The sequence below is a fragment of the Ovis canadensis genome, chromosome 4 (genome assembly GCF_042477335.2).
Source record: "Ovis canadensis isolate MfBH-ARS-UI-01 breed Bighorn chromosome 4, ARS-UI_OviCan_v2, whole genome shotgun sequence".
Taxonomy (NCBI): domain Eukaryota; kingdom Metazoa; phylum Chordata; class Mammalia; order Artiodactyla; family Bovidae; genus Ovis; species Ovis canadensis.
In genome coordinates this window covers 63,452,462-63,475,440 of record NC_091248.1, presented here as the reverse complement: position 1 = coordinate 63,475,440, position 22,979 = coordinate 63,452,462, and the positions used below count along the sequence as shown (strand labels likewise).

Below are 22,979 nucleotides of genomic sequence, written 5' to 3'. Positions count from 1 at the left end.
GGTTGCTAAGTAATATATTTAAGAAAATTTTGGCTCTGTTGCTTAGCAAAGAATAATTGCAAATTATATAAATATGCTGGTTTTGCACTTGAAAATCCGGGTGTATGTTTTCGCAAAGCACTGTGTAGGTATAGCTTATATATACTGCTTTGAAGAGTATGTTTTATAAAGCAATCTCATGTGAAAGCAGAAGCAACACGTGAAATCTCTGATTTAGAAATCATCATGTATGCAGAACTGAAGGAATCAATTGACTCTGACTATAAAAAATATATATATAGTTTTACTATATATAAGCATACATAATTCCTTAAATTATCGGATCAACATTCATTCAATGAGTACTTAGGTGTATAGCAAATTTTATAATTATATATATTAAAGCAGAAATCAATCTCTTCAATATCATCTCATTTATACTGAAAAAGGTATTCTTTATTTAAAGACCCTTAACAGGAGTCAGTTAGGGCCAGATTGCAAACATTTTTAGCTTTCTAGGCCATGCAGCGTCTGCCCAGTTTGCTTAACTCCGCACCCAGAAAACATGTTAATGATTGAGCAGGGCTTTGTTCCAATAAAATTTAATTTCTAAAATCAAGGCAGCAAGCTGGAGTTGACCCATGGGCCACAGTTTGCTGATCCTTAAACTAAAACATACTTGTAAGTCTTATCAGATTCTCTCAGATTATCAATTTATGCAAAAGAACTATAAAATAAAGTAGCAGAACATGAGAGGAGAGGACTCAAATTACACTTGAAATTTTAAGAAACGGCCTAAGAAGTTCCCCATTTATCTATTTTTCTTATAGAAAGAACAAATACTATATAGATACAGGATGCTGCAATGAGATTTTGCTTTAGGAAGGAGAGATTTTCTTCCTTTTTCAGCTCACTTTCCTGGCTGAATGCTTCCCATCCATTTTGAAAGTATCTTTAGAGTAGAGCTGTCCAGTTTAATTTCTGTACCACATGCGGCAATTACACATAAACCTGAAACAAACTGATTCAATCAATATGTCTATCAACATATTCAGAGAATTATGCTTGATTACATTTTAATCATCTGAACATTCCATTATTTGGTATGCATTTAACTCTCTACTCCAGTTTTTTTTTTTTTTCAGTAAACTAACTCATATGTCACACAGAGGAAGGAGTAATTCGTAGTCACTTCATGTATATATGTTGGCATTCATCAAGGTTATAAGCTCTCCAGGGAAAAGAATATTTTCTCTTGCTGTAATGCCCCTTTGTAGAGCTAATGAAAGCTTTTCTTCAGGTAGCATCACTTATGCTTGCTGGCTTCCCGGGTAGTTAAGCTGGTAAAGAATCCACCTGCAATGCAGGAGACCCCAGTTTGATTCCTGGGTCAGGAAGTTCCCCTGGAGAAGGGATAGGGTACTCACTCCAGTATTTGGGGCTTCGCTGGTGGCTCAGATGGTAAAGAATCTGCCTACATTGTGGGAGACCTGGGTTTGATCCTTGGATTGGGAAAATCCCCTGGAGGAGGGCAGCATTCCAGTATTCTTGCTTGGAGAATCTCCATGGACAGAGGAGCCTGGTGGGCCACAGTCCATGGGGCCACAAAGAGTCGAACACGACTGAGTGACGAAGCACAGCACACATTGTCAATGCTGTGAAGGTCATCCTTGAGTTTCTGTCTTCAGTTACTATTTTCCCTGGAGCTACTCCTCTTGGTCACTGTATAACAATTATATAGTTTATTTTACATGAAAAGGGCCTGGAAACAGAGAAGAAGCTCACAAAATGGAAAACATTACAACTAAATGGGAATGTGACAGGGAACCAAGCAGGAGAACATATCACTATGACATATTTGTTCCAGGAAATAGTCCACAGCAAGAAAGTCTCCTTCTTCTGGTTTGATAATAATGCTAACTGCATGTAGAGATAATATACACTAATCAATGGCAATATACCCTTTATTTAAAAATTAAAAAAACAACCTAAGAGTTAAAAGCTGACTAAAGGGATGGGTCATATATTTTATTTGATTTAAATAACTGATGTATTGTTAATAACATATAGTCTATTGCCATATCCATCAAATAATCTATGCTATTTTTTAAAAAATATGGACTTTGCTTCAAAGGAAAAGAAGGAGATATTAAAGAAGCAGAAATTTCCAGATAAGTAAACAGAGGAGAAAATACATGTGTTTTCTTACTCAAAGCATAAAAACATTTGTTAAAAGGTCATAAAGCAAAAAACATAATATGACTAAACCTACCAATTTTTTAAAAAGCACTGCAAAATTAAAAATAAGATGGTGGCTTTGATATAAGTGCAAGTTAAAGATAGTTGAGTTTACACCCACAAGAATTTGCAACTGTAAGATATGCTTAGTTTGGACTTTGAGAATTTATTTTTAGCTAGATAGATGGCTCAAACAGTTACTTTGCAAGAAACTAGAAACCCCACAGTTTTAAATCTATCTTATTCTTGTTTAAGACTCAAGAGGCAGAAATACAGGGTTACTGATATACAGAATAGTAATTTTTCTGTAATTTTCTCTTATCTCGATCTTCAGTTTCTCTTGTAAAGCACTTCAACTATTTTTACTCTCTGGTCCCCATGTTAGCTATGACTTGTGTATTACTGGCTTTAGAGGATGATGATTAAAAAACAAAAGAAAACTCAAACATGCTTAGGGTAGAGAAGCTGGTCTGTAAAAGGAAATGCTAGAATGTTATTTCTTTTCAAGGTAAGCCATGGTGAAACGGAAGCATTTATCCAGGAACAGAGTTGAGTAAACTAGTTGAGAGTTGAATAAAATAACTAGTTAATAAACTTGAAGTTTAAATAGGATTAGAAGATTCTGTTTCCTGATTCAAATCTAAGGTCCCCGTTATACGTTGCCAATACCTAGGTACACAGAATGGGCCTTTACACTCAGTTTCTGTTCTACTCGTACAGACTTTGAGTAACGTTTAAAATTTGCTTGATCTCCAGCAATAGCACTCCTCTGAAGAAAACTAAAACACCAATTAGGGAACATAAGATACATGTACCTCACTGTAGCATTAGTGATTCCAAGATATGGAAACAACCTAATTACCCATCAATAGATAAATGGGTAAAAAAATGTGACACACACACACACACACCTAAACACACACCACGGAATATTTGTTGTTGTTTAGTTGCTAAGTTGTGTCTGACTCTGTGATACCATGAACTGTAGTCTGCCAGGTTCCTCTTTTCATGGGATTTCCCAGGCAAGAATATTATTATTACTCAGCTATAAAAAAGAATGAGATCTTGCCATGTGTTACAACATGGTTGGACCTAGAAGGGTGTAATGTACAACCTAGAAGGTAGGCTAAGTGAGATAAGTCAGACAGAGAAAGACCAATACTGTATTATTTCACTTTTATGTGCAATAAAAAAGACAAACAAATGAACAAACATAACAAGATACAAAGTTATATATAGAGAATAAACAAGTATTTGCCAGGGGTGGGGATGGGGGAGGGGGAAGTTAAGGAGAAGAAAGAAACAGGTGAGGAGATTAAGAAGTACAAATTTCCAGACTTCCCAGGTGGTCTAGTGGTTAAGACTCAGCCCTTCCACTGCAAGGGGCATAGGTCAGATCCCTGGTTGGGGAACTAAGATCCTGCATCCTACATTATAACAATAATAATGGTAATAGTAATAATAATAATAATAATAATGATGATGATGATGATGAGAAGCCTAGAAGAAACTTAAAAAAAAGGAAGTACAAATTTTCAGTTGCAAAATAAATGAGCCACAGGTATGAAATGTACAGTGTGGGGGATACAGTCAATAATTCTGTGTTATCTTTGTATGGTGACATGGTAATAAGACGTACTGTGGTGATCAGTTTGAAATGTTTAAAACATCACATCACTATGTTGTGTTAAAGGAACTAGTATAGTGCTGTAAGTCAATCCCACTTCAAAAACACACTCATAGAAAGAGAGCAGAGTGGAGGGAGGGGGAGTTAGAGGAAGGCAGTCAAAATGTGCCAACTTTCAGTTATAAGATAAGTAAGCTCTAGGGATGTAATGTGGAGAAGGCAATGCCACCCCACTCCAGTACTCTTGCCTGGAAAATCCCATGGATGGAGGAGCCTGGTGGGCTGCAGTCCATGGGGTCGCTAAGAGTTGGACACGACTGAGCGACTTGACTTTCACTTTTCACTTTCATGCATTGGAGAAGGAAATGGCAACCCACTCCAGTATTCTTGCCTGGAGAATCCCAGGGATGGGGGAGCCTGGTGGGCTGCCATCTGTGGGGTCGCACAGAGTCAGACATGACTGAAGTGACTTAGCAGCAGCAGCACCAGCAGGGGTGTAATGTACAACATGATTAATACAATTAACACTGGTGTATGTTAGTTTTGAAAGTTGTTAATCCTAAGAGTTCTCAACACGAGAAAAAATTTTTTTTCTATTCTTTAATTTTGTAATGAGATGAAGGATGTTCACTAAACGTGATAATCATTTCATGATGCGTGTATCGATAAATCAAATTATTAAACTGTACACCTTAAACCTGCATGATATGTGCTCAGTTGCTAAGTCGTGTCTGACTCTTTGTGATCCTATGGACTGTAATCTGCCAGGCTCCTCTGTTCATGGAACTTCCCAGGCAAGAATACTAGAGTAGCCTGCCATTTCCTACTCCAGGGGATCTTCCCGACCCAGGGATCATACCGGTGTCTCCTGCATCCCTTGCACTGGTAGGTGATTCTTGACCACTGAGTCACCTGGGAATCCCACACCTTAAACTTATACAGTGCCATTTGTCAATTATATTTTAATAAAACTAGAAGAAAAATAAATAAAAATTTGCTTTATCCTCAATAGGTTGCTTTTTAAGGATAGTTATGCTCCATGTTAAATGATCTTACAATGAATAAGTTATTTGAATGGGTTTCCCTGGTAGCTCAGCTGGTAAAGAATCCACCTGCAATGCAAGAGACCCTGGTTCTATTCCTGGGTCAGGAAGATATGCTGGAGAAGGGATAGGCTACCCACTCCAGCATTCATGGACTTCCCTGGTGGCTCAGCTAGTAAAGAATTCATCTGCAATGTGGCAGATTCTTACATTCCACCTTACAATGAATGTTATTTGAATAGTTCCCCCCAAAATTGCTGATGGAAAGAAAAAGAAAGGGAAGATCAAAGAAGAAAGAATAATGGCAGGGTCAAGGAATTTGTCTCAGTCACTTTTTTTTTTTTTCTTTTCCCGTTATGTAGGAGACATACACTAGTACTCAACTTCTCCTATTAGACTGCTAGCCCTGAGAACTTTCAATGTAGCATGCTACGGATACTTCTGCTCCTAAAGGAATGAGGAAGAGACATTTTCATGTACAACTCAACCACACTTAAAATCATTGCCTGGATGCATGCAATGACTGAATGATACATATTTCCTCTAGTTTTAAGAATAAGTACTGAGAAGGTATTAAGAATAAATCCTGGGAAGCTCTCCTGGGAAGAATCTTTTGAAGTCAATCTCCTTGGATATCAGAAAGTTTTCTGCTACATACAAGGTCTATTTTTATTGTGAGGGCTTGTGAACTTTGTAAATTCTTCAGAGCTTAAGTTCTCATTTTTCATGGCAGTGCCCTTTCCCAATTACTCCACACACTAGGACATCAGAGCTACCATTAAACAGATCATTAAAAATGACAGATCAGGTCCTTACACCTGACTAAGTTAGTCTTGAGTGTAAATTGGATGCTTGGGGACATGCATGCTCTCCTTTGGCTCACTAGGGTCATATGACTGCACTGGAGCACAGGTCATTTACTAACTAACTGGTGAAAAATCTGAGTTGGTGTTTAAAAACTGATGGAGATTTTGGCACTGCTGATAGAGTGAGTGCTCTTAATACTGCTTTCAGAATAATACTTTCCCAATTTGGATTGAATCAGTTTAAATAGACATTTGTATCTGTGCTTTACTTCCACTAATATATTTGGAGAAAATGTTTCACCAAGATTATAAAGAAACACTAAGGGTAAGACCATGCATAAGGACAATATTCTGTTTACCTCTTTGAAAAAATATACCACACTGCCTTTCTACTCAATTTTTAAATATAAGAGAACTTTCTGAAACATTTCTTAAGCACCATCAGTCTTAATGCTCTCAATTTTTAGAAATCTATGAATATTATTTGAATGATACTATATACAAAGCATTGTGCTGCTGAACTCATCCATACCTTGAACTACTAATTTATTTCTTAGTTCTTGTCTTAATGAATTTGACTAGTATAGGTCAAGAGAACACAGCCAGGGTTATACCTCCATTAGAAATAGAACTTGGATCTTCTCAAGGTCAGTAACAATGTTATCTAAAATAAAATGTGTTCATAAAATACTACACTCCTTGCAGAAACCAAACAGAACATACTCAAACAGGTAAAATCTGCTTTACCTCCACCTTGATTCACTTTGAAAGTAGTTCTGCAGTCTATACTTCAAATAGGAAAATTGCAATCACTTGTTATCTGATCATAAACAAAATGCCTATATTATAAAAGAGTTCATCTTCTCCAAACATCTGAATTGTCAAAGAAATATTGGGCTTCTTTATATTACTCAAAATAACACTGAGTTTAGGGTTATATATCTGACTTGTGAAGTTAAAACTCAAAATACATGAGTTGGATTTTTTAAAAAGCAAAGGGAGGAAAAAACTAAGCTGGCTAGGGTTAAGAGAGGTAGTATGGCACACAACCTCCTCTTGTCTGCCTTTTATTTCTGTCCTACTCTGCTTACAACTAAAGGAAAAGGATCCTTGGCAGATATTAAAAAAAAAGCAGGAATTTAAAATAATTTTTTAAACTAATTAAAGGTGTTTTGGAAATAGTCCCTTACATTCTTCGGAAGGATTACCAGCAATATTTTGTGTTGGGTAAAAAAAGAACACTATTTCTCTTCTGAAATGTCTGATTACTAAATTTATTTTCATACAAATGCTAAAACTTCGTGATCGTGTTCCAAATTATTTGGAACTGCAGAAGAGCCAAAAGTACAACTATGAGAAGATTTAGAATTTTGAGCTATACTATACCAAACACACCATCTACCACTTTGTCTGGAAGAGTAAATTATTTTTTAACTTACTGCTTCTAAATGATTTTTTTTTACTTTAAATAAGAAGTAGGAAAGTGACTATACATTTTATATCAGATGAAATACCCTACGGATTTTTTTAAGCAATTAGCTTTTATCTTCAGGCTTTCCATTTCAAATGCAAATACATCTTGATGAACTCAACTCCGTCCAAACAATATACATAATCAACAATAGCCAGGTGTATTACAGAAAATTATACTGAGGCCTATTTTTTCTAAATCTAAACTTACAAATGGCATAAAGTATTTTTATTCAATTACTGAATGTTTTCCAATTTATTTCCAACACAAAGCAGTGGAAGAGATCTGAAATTGGAGAAGGCCTATGCATTGATCACTATCTTGACTCTGCCTGAGAGGTTCCCAGTATCTGGACAACATCAAGGACTATCTGTCATAAGCTGGAATGTTGCTCAGGGGTCAAGCCATCACCTCTGAGGCAGTTTCCTGGATGACATCAGATTTAGAACTTTTCAGTGCTATGCAGCTGCAGGCAATAATAATTTGTTCCTTGTCTAAGAATAAGAAGATACTAAAAGAACTGTTTTTCAAAAAAACAAAAAATGCAGAAGAAATAGCTGCCTTCAGGGAAATGGGAGTTGGGATGTCCTACCCCAAGTCCTTACTGCAATGTATTTTGGAATCAGACACTGAACTCTCTACTGACATCCCAGTCTGTGGCTTACTCTGTCCATATCACTTCTTTCAAGGAACATTTTCCTTATATCTGGCAGGTAGAAAATATTAGGGCTTATCTCAAGCCCTAATATTATAACCTTATCTTATAACCAAAACTTTTCCCCTGTCATTGCTTCTTTTAGCAGCAATGTACTATGATGAAAAACTGTGATAATTTTCCGAATGTATTTACAAGTAACTTTTCAGGAACATAGGTCTTTTGCTAAGGCAGGAACATTTGTATTTACAACACAGATCTGAAACACCTACGTGTTTGTCTGTAAAACAGAGCATGTTTCTCTTGGCTGAAACAATGTTTTATCTTCATATTTGAGCAGGAATTTGTAAATAGGTCACCCTTGGTATTTTAGCCAGAAGAACATGTAGCCACTGGTTTTGTTTTAGCAAAAGCAGTGAAGTTTAACAGCATAAAATATGATACTTCTACTTTTGTGCAGGCATACAACGTTACCATCTGAAGCCTTCTTTAATTCAGTTTTCAGTTTTTCTTTGTCTTCTTCTAGTTTTTTATTTTCTGCTTCCAAAACATGTTCTTCTTCCTTGCCATAGTTTTTCAAGAGCTATCAGAAAAGAGAGTTATAGACAGAAGTAATCTTAGATTGTAATAGACAGACATTTTTTTAGGAAAAGAGCTAAATAACGTATTTTAAATTATTGGCCTTTATTCTTTGTCCTTTTTAGTGCTTTATACTTTTTTACAATGTAAACTTCTGTTAACAGAAACCTGGCTTTGGCAAACACACACACACACACACACACACACATTTTTTCTACGATTGAAACCTCTGAAATGAAAATAACAAGAGTTTCTGGCTGGGCTACAATTAAAATGATATTTTCAAAAGTACTCAGATAAAACATATCTTTTCTTTAATATGTGATGTTAATCTAAGGAAAAAAATAGTTCTGAGGATAATATTAATTGGAAAGCCTTTATGTTCCAACTGCAGAGCGGTCTACTCAGACTAGTTTTATACTGATGATTTGTAAGAAAAACACATGTTTTCAGGATAGAAATGGGGAATTGGAGTGTGACAGGGCCACCTCTATGCTTGGACAATTCTACCTAATTTACATTGAATGGTCTCCAAATTACTTTTATCCAGTTAATCTTTCATAATATTCTTTGTATTTTCAAATCTATTCTGGCTTTTAAAGTGTTTGTTTTATGTTTGTAGCGTATCTTTTCTAGGCAAGAAAAATTAAGATCTAAACAGTAAAATATTTGATTAAAATAAAAACATCATGGGGTAAAAATTTCATAGCCTGGATGGAAATCATCAGTGTTAGTAGAAGTAAGTAGCTGACATTAAAAAGAACACTTTCAGATGTTCAGTTAAAGATGTTAAATTAATGTTTGAAAAATAGAACATGTACATATTGACATGGGTTATCTGACTAAGTAAAAAGGCAGCAATTTGATACAGAAAACCTCAACAGTCAGGAAAAAAAAAATTAACTCAGGACAATTTAAAATTGACATAGAAAAGAATTTCTACTGTAGGGTGATTTCTTTCCTAATGTAAACTGACATATTAAAACACTGATATATTAAACAAAACAAGAGGAAGTTCTACTTAGCACTGCTACTACTACAAGCAAATATTCTAAAATACTATGTAGTATAAGGAGTTAAAATATAACAGAAATACAATCTTTTGCTCTCAGGTTAACTCAGGCGTGAGGAGAAGGCAATGGCAACCCATTCCAGTACTCTTCCCTAGAAAATCCCATGGACGGAGGAGCCTGGAAGGCTGCAGTTCATGGGGTCGCTAGGAGTCGGACACGACTGAGAGACTTCACTTTCACCTTTCACTTTCATGCACTGGAGAAGGAAATGGCAACCCACTCCAGTAGTCTTGCCTGGAGAATCCCTGGGACGGGAGAGCCTGGTGGGCTGCTGTCTATGGGGTCGCACAGAGTTGGACACGACTGAAGCAACTTAGCAAACTCAGGCTAGTGGAAACGATGAGATGAACATAAATACTGTAGCACAAGATCAAATACAATACTGCTGTGCTACAACAGAGATCAGGCAGATCCAAAGGAGGGACTGAAACTCAAATGAATATGTCATCCCAAGAATATTTTTTTAAGAGATAAAGAACTGAAGTACTTACTAAAACTGAAGAAGTCTCATATCTTTAACATTTAAAAAAAAACTTTTTTTTTTTTTTAAGAGCGGAGACTAGGAAAAAAAAATCCCTCTGAATTCTACAGGTCTGTTGACCACTTCAACACAATCCTTGCTATACTTCACTTGAATTCATTTCGCACAGTCTTCAGTGATTATCCAAATCGGAAGAGAACCAATGAGTTACAGGAAAGCTTACACTGACTGCCTGAATTAATATGCCACTGACTTGAAAAAGTTGAATTTGGTGTTGGTCTTGTAAATAAGCTTTCACTAATGCACCTATAAACCTGTTCAACTTTATTACTGAATTATTATTATGTGTAACTTAATGCTGGAGGAAGACCAAGAGCCCTGGAATCTGAAATGCTATAGCTACCAGCTACAGTGATGCACATGTAAACTGTCCTGCCCACCTTACCCCACCGGGGTAAGCAGCTGGGAAAAAACAAGTAAGCAGTAAAGCTCCATCACTGTTATTTTAAAGCAGGCATATATAAGTTAATTGGTCTTTCATAAGTATTTCACCCCGTGTCATAGCAGAACAGGGTCCCAAGCACCATCTGCAAGTCATTTCATGGGCTAGCATATGATCAAAGGGAACAAAACAATGTGGTTAAGAGTGTGGATTCTAGAGGAAGGCTACCTGCCTGGATTCAAACCTTAGTTCTGTCTCTTATTAGTGGAATGATTTTATATAAGTCACTTAACCTTTCTGTGCCTCCATTTCTTCATCTATAAAATGCAAATATTAACAGCACCAACCTCTTAGGGTGGTTGCAACAATTCAAAGAGTTAATACCTTACTGTAAAGCCTGTGAACAATGTGAGCTATTATTTATAAACTTGAGACCCAGAACAAATGTGGTGACTTGCCCCAGATCACAGTGCTAATTAATTACTGGCAGATTTGGGACTGGCACCCAAATCTCTTGAACTTTAGGGTAAAACACTTTCCACTAGATAATGTGTCTCTTATAGAGAATGAAGAGATGTTTTTACCATTATAAAATGAGATCAAAGGACAGAAAATGAAGCAAATAATATTAACGTACAAAATAAGTCTGACTGTATTGCTGAAACAATGGTGACATACTGTTTGTCTCTGAACACAGAAACACTGACACAGCTTAACGACCAATTGAAAGTTACATGACGTCTATGGACCAAAGCTTTTTTCAAAACAGAACAAAAAAAAGTAAAAATAGAAACCAGTGCTTATTCTTTAAATGTTTCCCTAAAAGATGCTGTTAAAATCTACCCAAAGAAACATTTCTGAATCCTATTTGTGTAGTGGTAATAAGGCAGACATCATAAATAAAACATGGGTTTTTGAACAGGTGACCATGATACTGTAGCATCAAAACTATTTTTTTTGCAATGAGTTTTCCCTTATTTAATAGGTGGTGGAGAAGACTCTTCTGAGTCCTTTAGACAGCAAGGAGATAAACCTTGTCAATCTTGAAGGAATCAACCCTGAATATTCATTGGAAGGACTGATGCTAAAGCTGACGCTCTAATACTTTGGCCATATGATGTGAACAGTCAATTCATTGGGAAAAAATCTGATGCTGAGAAAGACTGAAGGCAGGAGAAGGGGGTGACAGAGGACGAGTTGGTTGGATAGCATCACCAACTCAATGGACGTGAGTTTGAGCAAACTCCAGAGACAGTGAGGACAGGGAAGCCCAGCGTGTGCTGCAGTCCATGGGGTGGCGAAGAATCAGACATGATTTAGCAAATGAACAACAACAATAGTTTTAGAGAGCTTTATATTGTTCTAGTTAATAGGTAACTCTTTTAGAATAAAAGGTGATGCTTAGAGTTCTTTCTGTAAGAGGCTGGGCTTTAGGATTTGGGTAATTCTCTACTGTTAGACTTACAACACTTTTTATGTGAAAGTCGCTCAATCTTGTCCAGCTCTTTGCAACCCCATGGATTATGCAGTCTAGGAATTCTCCAGGCCAGAATACTGGAGTGGGTAGCCTTTCCCTTCTCCAGGCGATCTTCCCAATCTAGGGATCAAACACAGGTCTCCCGCATTGCAGGTGGATTCTCTACTAGCTGAGCTACAAGGGTAGTGCAAGAATACTGGAGTGGGTAGCCTACCCCTTCTTCAGCAGATCTTCCCGACCCAGGAATCGAACTGGGGTCTCCTGCATTGCAGGAGGATTCTTTACCAACTGAGCTATCAGGGAAGCCCTTACATAAATATAATTTGATGTAATTTATAATTGATTGCACTTTATTAATCTGTAATAGGGAGATAATCTTATTGCATTATGTTAGGAATTATTTAAAAAAATGTTTCACTTATGAATGGTTCTTTTGACTTTTTTCCCTAAGAGGCAGAATTAGGAAAACTTATAGGTTATAGGGCTTAACATGAACTGAAAACACTCAAGCTATGAGATCTGACTCCTAAATTTTAAAGTTAAGAAAAAAAATACCCAAAGTAATTTTTGTATCTTCCATTTTCTCATTTGTTCTTTTTACTTAACATGGAAAACATCAGTAAATGATTTTCACTCTCCCTGAGTAGCAGGGGAAAGACAGCATAGGGTTCTCAAAGAATTATTAGCAACATAACCCAAATTAAGAGACTGAAAATATTATATGCCATCTTCAATCTATATCAAATATTTTTCTCTGCTTCTTACATAAACATCATTTAAAGAAACACACACACACACACACACACACACACACACACAACGTCTTAACAGTAATTTAACTGACTGGGAAATGGAAACTTAAGAGAGACTTATTAAAACTTGCCTTATGTTATAAAGTAAAATTAACGGTAATAAAGGAACTAAAATTCATATTCTCAGAACTTTTTCTCCTTGAATCACAGGAAGTAGGTCCAATGGCATTAATCTACTACTGAGGGAAACTGTGAGAACTCAGAAATCTAAAGGTAATAAAATACTTCTGGAACAATCATATTGTAGAATTCTGTTATTTATGGTCATTTTCTGCTCATAAAATATAAAAATGCTCTTTTTGAGGCCGAAAAAAATATACCACCCCTTGGGAATACCAAAAAACATTTACACCAGTTTTTTTAAAAAAAAATTTAAATACCCGTTTCAGTCTTTCATTTTCTTCCATGAATTTTTTGGCAGCCTGGTTAATATTTTCTGCTTGACGTTTAAGTACTCCTTTGTTTGACAGCTCTTTTGCCAGCTGAGTGATAAGGGTAACCAGACGTCTCAACACTCTAAGAAAATAAAAAAAATGTCAGAGTAGTGTATGACTAGACTAATCCCTAAGAACTGTGAATTCAAGCACTAATTATTCAGTAACTCCCCTTCAGGTGTGGGTGTGGTAGTATTTAAGCAAGGGAGGATGTTTAAAGAAGTGTGTGTTCAGTCACTCAGTCATGTCTGACTCCCTGTGACCTCATGGACTGTAGCCTGCCAGGCTCCTCTGTCCACGGCATTCTCTAGGCAAAAATACTGGAGTGGGTTGCCATTTCCTCCTCCAGGGTTTAAAGAAGACAAATACATAATCCAAGTCCTAGTTAAAAGAAGCCTGTGTCTCATTTCTTTGAAATTTTTGCCAGAAGACTAACTTTTAGAATGTGGGTTCAGTGGGACTTACTTATTTTTCTCTGAAGAGGACTTTGGCCAGGAGGAGAAGAAAGAGAATTTTGGACATTGTGGCAGGGCCAGTAAGAAATTATCCCCCTCAGTTCAAAATGTGCTATGTAAAGAGCACTGTGCAGGATTTCCCTTGTGGTCAGTGGTTAAGACTTGAGCCCCCGTGCTTCTAATGCAGGGGGCATGGATTCAATCCCTGGCTGTGGAAATAAGATCCCACATGCCTCTTGGTCAAAATAAATAAATAAAAAGAGCATTGTGGAAGGCTGGCTAAACCTAAAAACTACTCTCCTATTTGTATTGATGAGTAACCTCCATTGTTACTAATAGTAATTGTTACCTTCAAGTATCCAATTCAAGAACTGCTAAGTGTTAATTACTATGCCAGGCATTGGGGATATAACTGGAAACAAGACAATGGTTCTGCTCTCAAAGAGTTTAGGCTTTAGTTGGGGAGGCGAGAGTTAAAACAGTATTTAATTACAACCATGAGTAATTAAATGACACTTGGAAGAAAAGTATACACACTACACATTCTATGGGAGTGTACAATAGGAGACCTACCTACTTTGGGGAAATGATGGTCACAGGTCTCAGCTCACCTGAGAAAGGAGCTAAGGATGAGTAGAAATTAACCAGGGAGAGAAGGAAGGGAAGAGTGTTTTGGCAGAAGGAAAAGTTGGTGTGAAGACCCTGAAGTAGGAAGGAGTTGGGTACACAAAAGGAACTCAATAAATATTTGTTGCAATAATGAATGAATGAGTTAAGGAGCAGCAAAGGACAGTGTGGGTGCAACGGTGGTTTATGTGTCAGAAAAGAGTACAAGAGGAGGCTCCAGAGAGCAGCAGGGGTGAGATCCTGCAGGACCTTATGGGCCTATTAAACCTACCAGCCAGGATTATTATTTGTTATTTGGGTCTGCCATCTGAGTTCTTTCAAATAAGATGTTACTGTGTTAAATAGTACAGAAGAAAAATCTACACTGTAGGTGGAAAAAATGAGAAACATAAATCATGTTTTAAAATTGTGCTTAAAAGAAAACTTACAGCCAGAAAAATAATGAAAATCCAGAAATGTAAAGATTTCTTTGAGACCTGAAGAGTTTCATTTGTGTATGTTCATAGGCAGCAGGTCTGCTGGCTGAGCTCTTCTCAATAGTATGAGTTGAGGAATATTTTCTTACTTCTCTCACAGCATCTATTAAAGAAAAAGAGGAAACACATTGCTTTTGGCTTTTAATAATATAAGATTATTAATATAATGGAAAGCAGATTTAGCCCAAGTGACCTAACTTTTAGATAATGAACTTTAGCTAGGGGGTCTCTTTATAATACACGGGAGGATGTTATGCTCAAAATAGATGCCAGTGGTAAACCTTGAATGTAACAGTATTTTGCTTTTTCACTATTCATCTAGGAGTTACCATCATTGCACTGTCTCTAGTATCTGGCTACACTGCATTAAAATTAAACCTATTTTAATTTTAAATAACATATATAGGTCATATGTCATTACAATCAATTCCAGGCTAACCCATTTCTCTTATTGCACTAGCATTTTTATTACATCTACTATAATTTTTCACAGTGGAAGTGACAAATAGATTCAAGGGATTAGATCTGGTGCCTGAACTATGGATGAAGGCTTGTGACATTGTACAGGAGGCAGTGATCAAGACCATCTCCAAGGAAAGAAACAGCAAATAGGCAAAATGGTTGTCTGAGGTGGCCTTACAAATAGCTAAGAAAAGACGAGAAGAGAAAGGCAAAGAAGAAAAGGAAACATATACCCATTTAAATGCAGAGTTCCAAAGAAAAGCAAGGAGAGATAGGAAAGCCTTCCTCAGTGACCAATGCAAAGAAATAGAAGAAAATAATAGAATGGGAAATCTCTTCAAGAAAATTAGAGATACCAAGGGAACATTTCATGCAAAGATGGGCACCATAAAGGACAGAAATGGTATGGACCTAACAGAAGCAGAAGATATTAAGATGAGGTGGCAAGAATACACAGAAGAACTGTACAAAAAAGATCTTCATGACCCAGACAACCATGATGGTGTGATCACTCACCTAGAGCCAGACATCCTGGAATGTGAAGTCAAGTGGGCCTTAGAAGCACCACTATGAACAAAGCTAGTGGAGGTGATGGAATTCCAGTTGAATTATTTTAAATCCTAAAAGATGATGTTGTGAAAGTGCTGCACTCAATATGCCAGCAAAACTGGAAAACTCAGCAGTGGCCACAGGACTGGAAAAGGTCAGTTTTCATTCCAATTCCAAAGAAAGGTAATGCCAAAGAATGTCAAACTACTGCACAATTGCACTCATCTCGCACACTAGCAAAGTAATGTTCAAAATTCTCCAAGCTAGGCTTCAATAGTATGTGAACCAAGAACTTCCAGACGTTCAAGCTGGATTTAGAAAAGGCAGAGGAACCAAAGATTAAATTGCCAACATCCGGTGGATCATCAAAAAAGCAGGAGAGTTCCAGAAAAACATCTACTTCTGCTTCATTGACTACACCAAAGCCTTTGACTGTGTGGATCACAACACACTGTGGAAAATTCTTCAAGAGATGGCAATACCAGACCATCTGACCTGCCTCCTGAGAAATCTGTATGCAGATCAAGAAGCAATAGTTAGAACTGGACGTGGAACAAAGGACTCTTTCCAAACTGGGAAAGGAGTGTGTCAGGGATGTATACTGTCACCCTGCTTATTTAACTTACATGCAGAGTGCATCATGTGAAATGCTGGGCTGGATGAAGCACAAGCTGGAATCAAGACTGCTGGGAGAGATATCAATAGCCTCAGATATGCAAATATGCAGATATTCAAAAAGTAACTACGATCATGGCATCCAGTCTCATCACGTCATGGCAGATAGATGGGGGAAACAATGGAAACAGTCAGACTTTAATTTATTCAGCTCCAAAATCACTGCGGATGGTGACTGCAGCCATGAAATTAAAAGACACTTGCTCCTTGGAAGAAAAGCTATGACCAACCTAGACAGCACATTAAAAAGCAGAGACATTACTTTGCTAACAAAGGTCCATCTCGTCAAAGCTATGGTTTTTCCAGTAGTCATGTATGGATATGAGAGTTGGACTATAAAGAAAGCTGAGCAACGAAAACTGATGCTTTTGAACTGTGATGTTAGAGAAGACTTTTGAGAGTCCCTTGGACTGCAAGGAGATCAAACCAGTCCATCCTAAAGGAAATGAATGCTGAATATTCATTGGAAGGACTGATGCTGAAGCTGAAACTCCAATACTTTGTCGATTGGCCACCTCATGTGAAGAACTAACTCATTAGAAAAGACCCTGATGCTGGGCAATATTGAAGGCAGGAGGAGAAGGGGATGACACTGGATGAGATGGGTGGATGGCATCACCGACTCAAAGGCCATGAGTTTGAGCAAGCTCCTGGAGTTGGTGGTGGACAGGGAAGCCTGGTGTGCTGCAGTCCATGGGGTCACAGAGTCGGACATGACTGAGTGACTGAAGTGAAGTATTACTCTTTAAAAAACACCTGAAATATAGTTGATTCACAATGTTTCAGGTATACAGCAGAGTGATTCAGTTATATAGTTATCTTTATTCCTTTTTCAGGTTTTTCCCATTATAGGTTATTATATTGAATATAATTCTGTGCTATACAGCAGGTCTTTGTTACTTACCTATCTTATGTATAGGCTACTATTATTTTAAATTATTGAGATTTTAGAAGTATTTGGTTACACTGAGATTTCTACTGGCAAAGATTTGTTGAAATGGGATTGACCTATGGTAGTATATGATCCCTCAAGTGTCCTATGGATGGAACCTGTTACTGATAATGTTCAGAGAGCTGCTCTTTTCACGCTTTCAGTTCTGTTAAGTCTCAGATTCAGAGGAATCACTTTTTCTCTAGTAGGAGACAGATTTCAGATTATAGCATCCTTATTTGGTGTACTCTTTGTCGTTGGATTCTTGTAGTTTCCTGGGAAGGTATCTGCCTTTGATGTCACAAAGACCAGTGGAATATAAGCAAGTTAGGCTGCTCCTTTCATGTAGTCATAAGCATTTCTAGGGAAAAGTTACTGCCATATAGGAAAGAGATTATAGTTGAAAAACAGCTAATTTTAACCCCTATTTTATTTAATTTTTTTTAACAGCACTTTGAGCTAAAATTCACATAACATTTACTCTTAAAAGTATATTTAGTGGTTTTGAGAATATTCACAAAGTTGTGTAACCAACACCTGAATATTTTCATCAACCCAAATAGAAAGCCCATATCCATTCTTGCCCTCCCTGCACCTCCTGGCAACCACCAATCTACTTTCTGTCTCTATGGATTTGGCTATTCTGGACATCTGATATAGATGGAATCATATTTTTATGTGTTCTTTTGTGTCTGGCTCCCTTAACCTCGCTTAATATTTTCAAGGTTCATCTATGTTGCAGCAAGTTACATAGATGAACTTGCTTTATTACTTTTTATAACTGAATAATTCTCTGTTGTACAGCTACACCACATTTGGTTTATCCAGTCAAGAGATGATGGATATTTGGATTTTCTCCATTTTTTAGCTATTATGAACCATGCTGCCATGAGGATTCATGTACAAGTTTTTATACTGACATATGTTTTCATTTCTCTTAGTATATACCTATGAGTGGAACTGCTGGATCATATGGTAACTCCCAAGTGGTGCTAGAGGTAAAGAACCTGTCTGCCAATGCAAGAGATGTAAAAGAAGCAGGTTCGATCCCTGGGTTGGGAAGACGTCCTGGAGGAAGGCATGGCAACCCACTTCAGTATTCTTCCCTGGAGAATCCCATGGACAGAGGTGCCTGGTGGGCTACAGTCCATAGAATTGCAAAGAGCTGGACATGACTGAAATGACTCAGCACGCATGCGTGGTAACTCTATGTTTAACTTTTTGAGGAACTGCCAAACTGTTTTCCCAAACCAGCTTTACCAGTTTACATTTCCAGTGTAATGTAAATTGGGATGGTTCCTATTTCTCCATATCTTCATCAGCGTTTGTTATTATCTGTCTTTTAGATTATAACTATCCTAGTGAGTATGAAGTGGTATTTCATTGCAATGATAGTGAGTTTTTAAACTGAAAAAAAAAACCGTTTATTTCCATTTTCTTTAATTCCTTCTAACAATGTTTTTGTAGCTTTAAGCGTTGAGATCTTGTACATCCTTTATAAAGTGTTTTTCTAAAACCAAGAAGTTTTTAGGCTTCTTGTTGTACTTATAAAATTAATTTAAAAATTTTCAATTTTGAATTGTTGCTTATAGCATAGAAATGCACTTCATTTTGTATACTGACCTTGTATTTTGCAATGCACTACATTTCTTTGACACAGTATTTTTCTTGTAGACATTTTAGGATTTTCTAAATAAATAATCGTGTCATCTTCAAATGACTGTTTTACTTTTTAATTTAAAATCTTAACGCTTTCTATATTTTTCTTAACTTAATATTATCTCGGTTAGAAAATCTATTACTTAATTGAACAAAAATAGTCAAAGTGAATATCCTTGCTTTGTTCCCAACCTTACGGGGCTAAGTTTCAATATCTGACTAAGGATGATGCTAGCTCTAGGCTTTTGTAGATGCTCTTCATCAGAATGAGGGAGCTTCCTTCTATTTGTAATTTGCTAATTAAAAATAATTCAATGTTTGTATATACTGTAAAATAGTTACAAGTCTATCACCATACAGTTACAGGATTTCTTTTTTCTTGTGATGCAAAATTTCTTTCAACATCTACTCTCCTAGCAATTTTCAAATGTGCAATACAGAATGATTAACTAAGTCACCATGCTGTTCATTATATCTCTATGACTTATTTATTCTATAACTGGAATCTTATATGTCTTGACTCCCTTTACCTATATGGCCCACCCCCACCCATGGCAACCACCAATCTGTCCCCTGTATCTATGAGTTTGATCTCATTTTTTAAGATTCCACATATGAGTGAGATCTTACAGTATTTGTCTTTCACTTAGCATAATGTCCTCAAGGTCGATTTATGTGGACACAAAAGGCAAGATTTCCTTTTTTTTGGTCATTTCTAAGATTGCCTCAAAACAATAAGAGCATGCCAACCACTACAAAAACAACTGAAAAAAAAAAAAGTCTTTATGAATTATTTTGAGCAGACCAGAGGAACCAAACAGTACTTTGAAGTCATTGTGTTTTCCTTGTTGTTTAGTTGCTAAGTCGTGTTTGAATCTTGTGACCCCATGAACTGTAGCCCGCCTGGCTCCTCTATCCATGGGATTTCACAGGCAAGAATACTGGAGTGGGTTGCCATTTCCTTCTCCAGGGGATCTTCCCAACCAGGGACAGAACCTGTGTCTCCTACATTGGCAGGTGGATTCTCTACTGAGCCACCTGTGAAGTGGCTACTACTTGGCAATTAAACAGGAATAATACTCCTGGATCCATTACGCAGAAATGCTAAAGATTAAGCAGTACTACCAAAGAAAAACACAAACCCATTTGTAGAATGCACTGCTTGCATAATAATAAAGAAACTGTGTCTGAAAAGTGGGATGGGGGGCAACAATAAGAGGAGGATGTGACACTTGGTCAATTTGGAGATCATCTTTTTGTGGTATCAGTTCTGTAAGTGTTCAAATTCCCGAGAAGCATTTCTGCTGACACCAAATAAACTCTCCTGGATTTCCTACTTCATTTCTGCCTGTTCCAACTTGCTAAAACATACTTTTCAGGTAGTATTGGCTCTAGGAATATAAACATCTAGTAATGACTATTAGACCAGCAAGAAAAAAATTCCAAAATAAAAGATGAATTATGCTGAGTAATTCAAACCTACTGGGTCTGCATTATTTGCACCAATGTCATTTTAGTGGGTGAGAACAGTGGACTACGTACTTTACATATGTAACTGCATGTTATTCTTTCAACACCTCAGTGAAGTAGGTGTTATTCCCCTGTTGTGAGATGGAAACACTGAGGCTTCATGGGTAAGTTCCTGTTTGACTGTCTTTATCATCCAGGGTTAACGGCCCCACATTAATCATCCATAATGTTCCTATTCTCTAAGAGTTAATTACTTTCCCTGCCCATAGATCTAGGCTCCTGCCAGCAGCCATGATTCTGCTCTGTGATCCTGGCCCCTGGCCATAGCTTCTCAGATGAGGACTGGATAGCTAGTGTTAGCTGGTCAGATTTTTTCTTCCTTAGAATTGGAATTTAGAAATGGCTAGTTAATCCTCCGATATGGCTGGCATGACAAAACTTAGCAGCTGTATATAATTCTGGCCTGGAAATTGAGTATCAGAGCCTGTAGAGATAAGGAAGAAGAAGTAGACCGAGGGAGAAATACAGGGACACTAAAAGGACACTTCACTTCCTATGAATTTGGCTTCCTTCATTTTTCGGGCCACACTGAAACAACCCTATATTTTAATTTTCCCTTTCATGCTCAAGTGAGCTGATGCTGTTTTCTGATTATGTAACCAAAAGAACCTTGGCTAAAGTTGTCATTCTTTATATGGCTATGTGGCAGTTTTCAGAAGAAACTCTTGTGATAATTTTAGAGTTAGAAGGACACAGTACACTCTTAGAGCTACTAAGAGCTGTGGAGATTATTTCCTCTCTCTATTTTGCAAATGGCTAAACCAAACTCAGAGAGATGAAATGACATTCCAAAGGTCATTTAGTTAGCTGGTGACAAAGTTGGAACTTGGTTTTCCTTATTGTTTTTCACCTGCTTGATGTGATTTTTTCTATGGCTAGAGATTCAATCAGTAACATTAAGAACATACCATGAGACAAATACAATTTGAAATGAACTGCAAATCCATTCACATCCTGATGCAATGATTTACTCATACCTTCTCATGCCATTTATTTCCAGTTTATAAAGAGGATTCCCCTGCAGAGGTTAGTAATATGGAAGATGTGAAACATTTTCCCACAAGAGCGTGGCACACATACTGGTTATGGCCTCAGGCTGACACCTGGGAAACCTGCCTAACTCACAACACAACTCTGAGCGAATTCTGAGGGACAACACACTGCAGTGGTATCAAAAGCTGAATTGCTAAGAAGTAGCTGGGTGATCTCTGACAAGTTACATAATCTCTCTGAGCTCAGTTCTTAAAAGCTCCTAAAAAGCATGGCAATTTACTCCTAAAAAGCATGGCAATTATTTTGACTCATGGAATTTCTAATTTGACAAAAACCTTAAAAGTCTACTTCAAGAGAAAAGTAGTGTCTGGGATGTTGCAATACCTCTGCCAGCATCTGGACAAACATAAAGGAGGCCTGTCACCAAGGGACAGGATTTATACCCATGGCCAAGAAGCTGAATCACCCTGGCATCAAGGGAGATATTTTGACTATTAAGAGTTTTCTACTGAAGACCTATAATTAAATGGGGAAATGATGGGAAAACCTGCACGTTTTTGAGACAGACATCGAACCCCTGACTAGGTGAAAGAGGTTAACTGTATGCTGCAAACAAGCATGTAGACCCTAGACTGGCTGGAAATAGAAGGTTGACAGTGCTGACTCCCACCTGCCTCCCACCAACCCCTGAAAGGATGTCCACAAGCTGATCACGCCCTCTTTGAAACATTACTATAAAACTCCTCACTACCCCTTCTAGGTTGGGACATGCAGTTTGGAGGGCATTAGCCCACTGTGCCCCCCCCGCCTGACAAAGCAAATAAAGCTATTCTTTTCCACTTAAAAAAAAAGTCTGCTTCTAATTTCTAAGGTACTTGTTATGAAAATTTCAAACATACTGAAAAACGAGTACAATAAACATCCATATTTCCACTACCTAGATTTAACAATTGTTAGCATTTGCCATACTTGCTTTTTTTTTTTTAACCAACTGAAATTAAGTTGTAAATATCATGAGACTTTACTTCTATGTATTTCAGCATGCAATGCCTAAGCATAAGGATGTAATCCTATGTAACAAGTGTTGCTAAACTTTTTCTGTAAAGAGCAGGTTGTGTATGTTAGGCCACACGGTCTCTGTTCCCACTACTGCACTCTGTAGTTCATACATAGATGACACATAAACAGAATGGCATGGTATGTTCCAATAAAACTTTATTTACCAAAATAGGCAACTGGTCTGCAGGTTATAGGTTGCTGACTTCTTTTATATAATAATAACATTGATATCATAAATTAAGTTAACAAAAACTCCCTAATATTATCTAACAAACAGTCTATATTCAAATTTTTGCTGTAGGACGCAAATGTCTGTGCTATAGTTGTCTTTCAACCAGGGTCCAATCAAGATTCACAGCCTGCCTCTAAAACGTCTTTTGAGGGCCATTGCTCTGTTTGTCTCCCAAACAGTTAAACCTGTGCATAACTAAGACACCACAATAACA

The 22,979-nt window shown here is 37.2% G+C and overlaps 1 protein-coding gene and 1 non-coding gene across 2 annotated transcripts in view; both read right to left on the bottom strand.

The window, feature by feature from the left end:
• The window catches only part of BCAP29 (B cell receptor associated protein 29), a 48,752-nt gene that overhangs the window by 18,283 nt on the left and 7,490 nt on the right, over positions 1-22,979 (bottom strand). Inside the window, exons 4-6 of the mRNA XM_069587915.1 lie at positions 14,628-14,778; positions 13,064-13,199; positions 8,294-8,402 (exon numbers count right to left, since the gene is read on the bottom strand). Coding sequence (XP_069444016.1) covers positions 8,294-8,402; positions 13,064-13,199; positions 14,628-14,778 — 396 coding nt within the window. The remainder of the gene's footprint in view (positions 1-8,293; positions 8,403-13,063; positions 13,200-14,627; positions 14,779-22,979) is intronic.
• On the bottom strand, positions 5,242-5,369 carry LOC138439902 (small nucleolar RNA U109). The gene has a single exon (XR_011256845.1). It is a non-coding gene; the product is annotated as a small nucleolar RNA U109 (small nucleolar RNA).